Genomic DNA, 9,299 nt, shown 5'->3' on the forward strand with positions numbered 1-9,299 from the left:
CTTAGTCCAAGTATATGACTTCTAAAAACGTAGAAGTGTATGCTTCTGTTGAAGTCGAATATAATTCCTCCGCGTACCATACCTGTACTAAGGATCTCAAAAGATCGAAGCAGTGAACCGCCGAGTACGTTGCCTCCAGATTTACCTAAATTAAAAGCGACTTATGTACACTAGCACGTTTACCCTTGTTTAGCTTTTTTTCGGCTTGAAAACTCGGGTTTCACCCAAATGTTCTTGCATTGTTCAAACCGCCGAATCACTGTGCAAATCACCGGAAAAAGCCGTTCTTAGACTTTTTCAGATGACCTGCGTGATTGCAACTTCAATGTATAAATAGTGGCGACGCCATCCACACATACCTGCCGTAAATGCGTTAGTCATGCTGAAAACTTGCTGAAACAAGCAGTAAAAATTTAAATTAGAAATTACAACAACTGTTTCTTGTAATGCCTCGTGTCTTGGTTTCATTCCTTGCAGGGTGCTGGGATATCAACCTTACTGGTGTTCGGCAGCCAGATAGTGCTCATGGGGCTGAGAATTCAAAATGGAGCTAAACCACCAAGCATGGCATTCACGCTTGACTACTGCCCGAAAAACAGCACCAATTTTCTGCCTAAAGACAATGTCACGACACATTTGAACTCTAAGTGAGAACATATGTGAAAACATTTTGACTGCTTAAATAGCGCGACAAGCAATCGCACACGGTTAGGCACCAATATTCAGTAAGGAAATGCACTCTGTAAAATTTTCTAATTTTTGGTATCATCAATTTTGTTTCAAAGGGGAAGAATTGAACCTAAATATTTGCTAATTATTGGCGCTGGAGCTGACCTTAATTTTTGGTCTAGGGAATATTCACTTTTGTGTAGGATGTTTGTACATTGATTTCAGACTGCAAATTTTTCAGCACCCTTCAGTTTATACAAAAGGGCGTAGAGACAGTATTTCTTTTCAATTTCTTCACTACCCTTCCCTTTCATTCGCTGCCTCTTATCATAGCCGAAAACTTGGAAATTCTATGATAATTTGCTACTGTATTTTGAAACGAGAGCAGGAGACAAGACTGTGACTGTTAACTTAATTGTCATCGGGTAATATAGGCGTTTTAATGACTCACAGTATGAACTGTTGAGGTTTAACGGTAATCCTCGATGTCTCGTCGCAGTAAGAGAAGGACAATGGTTACGAAGACAGGTTTACGTTTTGAAGTACTTAAATGCCTTTCTTTCTTCTTTTTTTCCCTTTTATTTCTTTTTTCTTTCGCCGCCGCGGTGGCTCAGTGGTTATGGTGCTCGGCTGTTGACGCATAAGACGCTGGTACGATCCCGGCCGCGGCGGTTGAATTTCTTTGGAGGAGAAATCCTAGAGGCCCGTGTACTATGCGATGTCAGTGCACGTTAAAGAACCCCAGGTGGGCGAAATTTGCGGAGCCCTCCACTACGGCGTCTCTCATAGCCTTAGTCGCTTTGGGACTTTAAAACCCATAAACAAACCCTTTTTTTTCCTAGATCTGTGGATGATGCCGCCATCTTTCTTCCATCGCCGTTCTGGAGCTGCTCGTTTGCCACCTGCGCTACAGTCATATTGGGAATTATAATTACTTTAGCAACTGGTATGTAGAATAACCCTTGTGCAGTTGTAGTATAGAAAAGCATCATTTGTCTGCTATCAACACTCTCAAGACTTGCATGTTGTGTCCAGCTGAAAGATTTTACATGAAGGACTCAGGTTCTACGCTTATACTTTTTTCTACTGTTTATTTCACTTCTTTTACAAGACAACCTTTTTATGCAAATTAGATTCTGCTATTCTCACCATTTCTTACCGAATTCACTAGATATGCTGGTATATTCAGATTGATCTCAATTGATAACACTATGCAACCGAGTGAAAAGGTGTCGAACAGTTTATTTCATGAGGTTTTCCGTGAGCACACTAATGGCGTGCTGAAAAATAAAAAAAAATTCTTAAATAGTATATCGTTACATCAACATCGCTGCATTGAACACTCCTGATAAACGTATCTGATGGTCGCTACCCAGTAGCCATTCAAGTGCGTATTGTACAACACACAATCACAACCTAGCGGTCAATTCATTTGATGACGATGTCTCCTTTACTATGGCACCACTGACCATGCGAAAGCATCATCACATGAATATCCCTCAATATCAGTCAATGTCTTTCGTCCGCGATGTTCTGGTAGACGAGTCGAAATTCCATTGCCTTAGAACTTGGACATGCCCTTATAAATGAGGTTGTTCTGTCTGTGTCTAACCTGCGGTATCGCCAGTGCTCGTAATCAACGCAGGATACCAACGGATCGAATGAAAAAGCATCGACATGAGATTTAGTTTTGCAATATTCCTACTCCTTTGCTCTCTGCAATCTCTAGTTGCCATCTTAGACGCAGTAGAGGGCGACATCTTGCTTTTAAAGGAATAGCCACCGGCAATTATTCATGTTACAACAGCGCACGTCAGCGTCACAGAATAATTGTGTGCCAGCAGTACACTTGGGCACCGCGGAGACAAAGTGTACTTTATTACCTGATCGGTGCCTGTAATGAAAACCCCTTGCCCTGCCGGGGTGGCTTTCAATAGAAGAGCTAGGGATTGCAATAGGGCCAATTAACTTCAGTTTCAAGGGGGCCTTGGAGATTTATAAGCAAAAGATGCTTTCATGCCATTTCTCGTTTTTCTACATTCACCGCATAATGAGCCTCGGCTTTGTATTTTTCCCCATTCAAGCTGGACTCCTGAGATTGATGTTCATTGGTTTGTTCTCTCGTAAAGCCGCTGTTGATTTTTCCAGGAGAGCACAGAAATCCGACTGCGGATACCGCACACCTCAACAGCAGGCTCTTTCGACCGTGTCTAAAGGTTGGCGTTCTGCATGGAGAGAAAAGGGATAAGGTTCGTACCCCGCTTTAATGATGGCTGAACGGTCGCCGACAAAATGCTATGAAGCACGGCTCAGTCATCAAAGTGCTCTCGTGCCTAAACTAGGAGACTCAGCAGTGGTGATTAATTGCACAAATACTTATCTGCGCATCAGTGCAGCGATCCTACGTGTCACGTCTACGCAATTTTAAGAGAAATATAACGTCGAAACGTGCTCTGTATCATTCTGGCTGTGACAGCAAATGCGGCGAGCGTCATTCCAAACATTACTAGTGTAGTCACAGTATGTCCTAATTGAAAAGTATGGCTTAGTAGAATAAATATGTACGTGGGGGAAAGCTGTTACATGTGAACCTGCTCCATGTGAGCAGTGGAGTGGCAAGTCTGAGAGTCGCCACCCCAGCAGAGCTGCATTTGTAGTTTGCTCAGCCAGGATAAGGTAGAGAGGGAATTTTAGCAGTGTTTGTTTTAGGGCTAGTCGGCTCATAATTAAACAAGGATTACTTCAAAGCCGAGCACACGTCTCAGAGCTGATAAAGTAGACGGGACGAGCTCTGACTCGAAGTGGTTAAATCGGAAAGAAGGCTTGTACATGGGCGCACTATTGAAAACATTTATCACGACAATGTGACGACCCCACATACTGGGCGGGTCCACACGAGACGGAGACCAAAGGAAGACTGTTTTACTCAGTTATAAAAAACAAATCTGAGAAGAATGACCTGAGGGGCGAGTTGGTGCATGATGAAATGAACGGCGGTGCAACAAGGACATTAACAAGAAAGGGGACACCACATGCGCGCACTACCAACTGTTTATTGCATGGAAATGTGGCATATTTAAACATACAGATCAGGCATGATAATCATCGCATTATCGCTCCATACCCAACACGTAGAAAAAAGCAGGAGGAGGAGAAAAAAGCAGGTGATAACAGAAAAGAAACCTTTAACCACTGCAGAAAGACTTCGAGATTCTGATAACAGAAATTAGAGGGGGCCATCTCGTAGCAAAATCAGTGTCAAACAATCGTAGCAAAAGCAGAGTCATACATGAGGGTCAAAAGCAGTCAGAAACCAAACACCGAAAATAAAAATAAAAAGTAAAGAAGTAAAAAACAAATGACAATCGTATCAAAGGCAGAGTCAAACACCTGAAGCAAAAGCAGTCAGAACCCGAGAAACAAAAAAAGGAAAAGACAAAAACAGTAACAAAATTTACAACCCACCTAAACAAACAACCGACGGCCGCTTGAAAACCAGGGCTCAAAAGATGCCCAGTACATGACGTCACAAAAAACTGTCAAGAAAGGACACTTCATTTCTACGTAGGGATACTGAAGAGTCGCTAACACAAGTGCTTCCCTTCTTATTGATCATAAATCCTCAAGAATTTCGCGTGCCACGTGATCGCGATCCCCTTTCTTGTTAATCTCCTTGTGGCGCCGCCGTTCATTTCTTCAAAAACAAATCTATTCAAGAATTACATGGTGTAATATTAAAAGATCAGAGGCGGTTAGCGTGGGTAAGGCAGCAAAAGGGGGTTATGACATATCAGTGGAAATCAGTAAGAAGAAATGGGCTTGGGCAGGGCATGTAATGCGAAGGCAAGATAACCGCTGGTCCTTAAGGGTAACGGAGTGGATTCCAAGAGACGCCAAGCGCAGCAGGGGGCGGCAGAAAGTTAGGTGGGCGAATGAGATGGCGGCGATACGGAGATGAGTTTGCGGGGATTCGGTGGCCACAGGTGGCAAAGGACAGGGGTAATTGGAGAGACATGGGAGTGGCCTTTGCTCTGCAGTTTGCGTAGTAAGGCCGTCATGATGATGATGATGCAGAGGCTGGGGTACCCAAGCTTACATGCTGCTGCGTTGGCGGTAGACTCTTTTTAGAAACGAACGGAGAGGCAGCGGAATGGACTTTGTTCATTCGCTTACGCTTGTGTTCTGCCCCAAAGATTTGGTCGCTTCGGTCGCCGGAAGACAGACAGCTGTGTTGTCTCGGGCCTTGCTCATCACCAAACTCTAGCTTTTACTGAGCTTTTCCAGTCCATTCGGGCTCTCCGTCTTTCCGGGCTAGAGTGTCTCCCTCGCCATGCTCTCAGCGCCGGCGACTGGCGCATTCCATGTCTTCCCCCGCATTAGAACACCGCCTTGGGCCATTTATCCCCCGCTGGCGCCACTGGCACTCTTGCTGGGAGGAGGGGGAGGGGTTACTTGACCAATTGAATGCTTATGAAGATAATGGCCAGGCTGTCAACCTTCAGACCTATAATGACCCTTGGTCCCCGGGCCATAAATTTGTTCAAGCGCGTCCGAGGTCCCACAAAGGAAAGATGTCACAGGACAAAGCGACCCAGCGAAGGCACGCAGCGCGCCGTCACATTCGCTCACACTTCGAAAAATGTTCTCCGAACATTTGATGTCCATATACTAAAGCTGTTTTAAGTAGCCTCGCTGCAGTGCGATCCACCCGAAAGCACCCTTTCGCTCCACATAGCTTTATTTGCACAGCACCACGCCTGGCAGTCACAGCTGGCATATGACAGAGCAGCACTGAACTTGCTCAGATAAAGCATCAAACCCAGCATTCAAGCCACTCCCTTTAATCCCGACGGGACTAAATATATGACTAAACTAAATAGACTAAAGGCGACTAAATATATAAATCATATGTGAACATGGCGTGGGGGGCCGCAAGTCTTAGTCAGGCTGGTCGCCCAAGAGAAAATGCGGCAGGAACTCGGTCACAGGTTGGTGTTTTCGCTCCACCACCCGTTGCAATCAGGATGGTTGGCCTGGTCTGCATCTAATTTATCTTAAGCAGCTCGCATACTCACATTAGATGCGACAGGAAGGCGGTTGCTCTGACTTTTAAAAGTTGCCTTGCAGGTTGGCCTTGGTGCACGATCTGTTAGACAAACGCTTGCGCGACTGTGTTTGCTTGTGATCTAGGATTTCCGCCGCTAGCGTGTTTCGAAAGGTGGTCTACAAATACTAGTATGCACTTGTTTCTAGAAGTGGTCGTAGGAATCGGACCGACTACGTCCATACTTGTCCGCTTTAAAGGAGCCGAAATCTCAGGGAACGTCTGAACTGGCGCTGGCCTGCGACCTTTGGGTGTTGTTCTTTTAGACAGGAATGACACTTTGCGCAGTATTGGATATCTTGCGTGTGTGCTCAAAAAGCTTGTAAGGCCATCGTGCTCAAAAAGCTTATAAGGCCATCGGTTACATCATCTAGGATCATAAAATCGAGCATTTCCTCTGCGCCGCTGAATAGAAAGTTTTTAAACGCGGTGTAGTGGGCTTAAAAATTGACAAACGCAAAAATATTATTCAGCAGCCATCTACAGTGTTCCATACTGCTTAGGATTTACCTTTATTAGGAAAAGTGATACCTTATGCAGCACTCTTCTCTTGTTCAGGTACAACTCAAGGGCGAAGAGGAAACGAGCACTGACGCATTTCTACAAAAAGACCGGGCAACAAAACGCGAAAGCACGGTATAAAAAAGGAGGATGATGCATAGCTATCAGTGAAGAAACATAGGCATGAATTGAATAAATATACTTTCACCATGCTCTGTATTGTCGGCATTTTCTATTATTGTGCTCTCTATAGCCCCGTTTACTGATAGTAACATTTTTATGTGAGAGGCGCAGGAAGCTGCTTAAAATCGAAGATATTTCCCGCCACTAAGTTCATTCTAACAGTGTTAAGCGACGAAATGTAGCCACTACTAATCTTCGGGACGTACTGAAAGAAGTGGTGTAAGGTTTCCAAGCGCACTCGCTGAATAAGGATCTAATTTTTATGAGGAAGCAATTGGCAGCGAGGCGTCCGTAACTGAAACCCGTATTAAAATCAGGGAAGCATGGCTACCGGTTTGCAATATCTCAACCAGTGTTTGGCAGCTATTGTACTCCGTTTCTGCCACAGCCGTGAATCATCGCTGAGAAGGGAGTCGCCCGCTCTTGTTAATACGGGATGAGTGGAGGATTTCAGACGAGCACTGTTATGTTGAAACTTCCATTTTCCAGAGCCTTAAAAGCAGCTCTGACAAAGTCACCCACTCTTGTGAATAGATCCTGGAATTGAAGAACAAATGAAAGCAGCCTTTTTGATGCGGGATGTCAATGAGCAACTCTTTGTTGGACTCATGTCCAATCCTCCGAAAACTGGCACCGAGTTCACCAGGAAATCAAACAGTATAAGGAAGACCCTGGATGCTCGCACCATAACCATCCAGAAAACAATCCACAATCCAGCCGGATTGACCACCTACCTACAGCTAGTCGTTAGCTAGGCAGGTAGGTAGGGAAACTGTTAGGATTAAAGTCAGGGGAATCGTTCTTGAGGCCTGAGGGTGGGCTCCTCATTCCATGGCTACACTGGCTTGACCTATCAGCCGGACTTGTGTTATGAGGGCTCTTTGGTCCTCCATACGATCGCTGGTCATAATCGCCTCCCACCACTCAAATGACGTGTACTTCGTCTGTAAGTGGTTCGGTTTCGGCCCGCATCCCCACGAAATGTGGGAGAGTGTTCCGCGCCATGAGCGTATGTCAGGGTATAGTGTTGGGTGCATGAGGTGAATTTGTGGAGGTGAGGGAAAGTGTGTGTTTCGATGTGACGCCAGGATAGAGCGTCCTTGGTGCCTAATCTTTTTTTAAGAGGAGGGTATTTTCGGCGCTGGAAAGGCAGGAACTCTAAGCTTTCGCTATACGTTGAGGGAATCGGATGAATTGAAATGCGCTGGATGGCCCCGCTCGGTTAACTGCTGCTCGTGCTAAAGCGTCCGCACTTTCATTTCTCTGTAGTCCCTTCTTCCCAGGGTTCCGCGTTATCTGGTGGGGTTTTGTGGAGGGGTTGGGTACTCATGAGTTCAGCGACCTATCTTGGGATGCGTCCTCTCAGGAAGTCTCGGCAGGCTTGCTGGGAATGTATGGTCACTTGAGCGCTGCGCCCGGGCGCGTCGCAATGCCGGAGGCAGCGAGCACCGGGGCGAAGTGGGAATTAATCGCTACAACCACGTATTCATTGTGTTGTGCAACCTGAGGGGAAAAGATACGAAAAAGATACGGAAGATACGGTCCTAGATACTTGCCCAGTCCGGAGCCGCCACCAGCGGTTTTATATCCTAACGCTGACAGCTTCTGTCTCCGAGGAAGTTTAGCGCCATTTTGCCTTCCTGAAATGACGACTTCTACCGAAAAACCCTTGCATGAATTACACCACCACGGTACGAAGACATAGGCCTGGCGTTCTGCACACCTGACGAGCCCTAGGCGATACTTCCAGGGCTAAGGCCGACTTCCCGTCTTGACATGCTTAGGAAGTCGCATGTACGAAAGCTGACATCTGCAAAATCCCAGACCAGCGCCGCCCACTCTGCTTTGGCTGCGGTAAAGCCAGCTGCACCCCTTGCCAGTGCCTCTGCTGGGGAAGGAAACCTCGTGATTTTTTTTTGATGCTCTCTGACCACGACGCGTGGCCAATGATTACCTCCGACGTGATGGCCATATGCCGAGCAGTCACACCGGACCAACCAGCTCTGTTAATCTCGAACTTCTCATCGCCAGGTCTCAACTACGAACACTTCGCCCGCGGAACATCCTCTTGCTGGCGTAGGGGAAACTTGACCTGCAAAACGAAGAAAATCCTTCAGCGACTGCGCACCACCATGAAGGCGCTGCCGGCACTACACCAATGGTGCGCGCAGCCAAGCTCGATGATAGCACGACCCGACCTCAGTATGACGCCGCCGCCAAACGACATGCCCCAGCCGCGATAACAGCACGAGATGAAGCCAAGACTAGACTCCAAGTCAATGTACAGTATTATGTCACCCGACCATGAAGGAAATCCGAGCATAAAGTGGCTATTGAAGGTTCCGTGGTAACTGCTTTGGTGGACGCCGGCGCCGACTGCTCACTCATCTGTGGATCGTTAGCCGCTCAGCCGACAAATTTGAAGACCGCTTGTCCGGCCCACATAACAAACTTGTAGTTGATTCTGCTACATACATTACCGTGAACACTTCCATAGAAACGCGTCACAAAAATGAACTCACCATACAAGAATACTTCTGCGCTGATAATACCTTTATGTCATCTTTTTTTTTCCGCGAGCTGTGAGGGAGTGGAACTCCTTTGATGTTTCAGTGATTGTACAGCCAACTACTTAAAAATTTTTGGCGCTAGCTGGCAAAAGTGTATTGTCAAGGAACAAACTGTGAATTTTTTCATTTTTTACTTCTAACAATTTTGTTGGTTTTCCATGTATTTGTATTTCTATGTATTTATTTTTATTTCTCGTGACCATTTATGAAGTGAAAAAGTGGTGATTATTCATGCGTTATCTTTGTATTGCCTTTTTTCAATGCCTCTTGCG

At 45.9% G+C, this 9,299-nt stretch overlaps 1 protein-coding gene across 1 annotated transcript in view; it reads left to right on the forward strand.

Annotated features, from left to right (window-relative positions):
- Positions 1 to 2,936, forward strand: part of LOC149325288 (sodium-coupled monocarboxylate transporter 1-like) — a 63,580-nt gene extending 60,644 nt beyond the window's left edge. Inside the window, exons 12-14 of the mRNA XM_089564223.1 lie at positions 478 to 647; positions 1,512 to 1,615; positions 2,818 to 2,936. Coding sequence (XP_089420349.1) covers positions 478 to 647; positions 1,512 to 1,615; positions 2,818 to 2,936 — 393 coding nt within the window. The remainder of the gene's footprint in view (positions 1 to 477; positions 648 to 1,511; positions 1,616 to 2,817) is intronic.
- The last annotated feature ends 6,363 nt before the right edge of the window (positions 2,937 to 9,299 follow it).

The sequence above is a fragment of the Amblyomma mixtum genome, chromosome 10 (genome assembly GCF_055824585.1).
Source record: "Amblyomma mixtum isolate Tamu chromosome 10, ASM5582458v1, whole genome shotgun sequence".
Classification (NCBI taxonomy): domain Eukaryota; kingdom Metazoa; phylum Arthropoda; class Arachnida; order Ixodida; family Ixodidae; genus Amblyomma; species Amblyomma mixtum.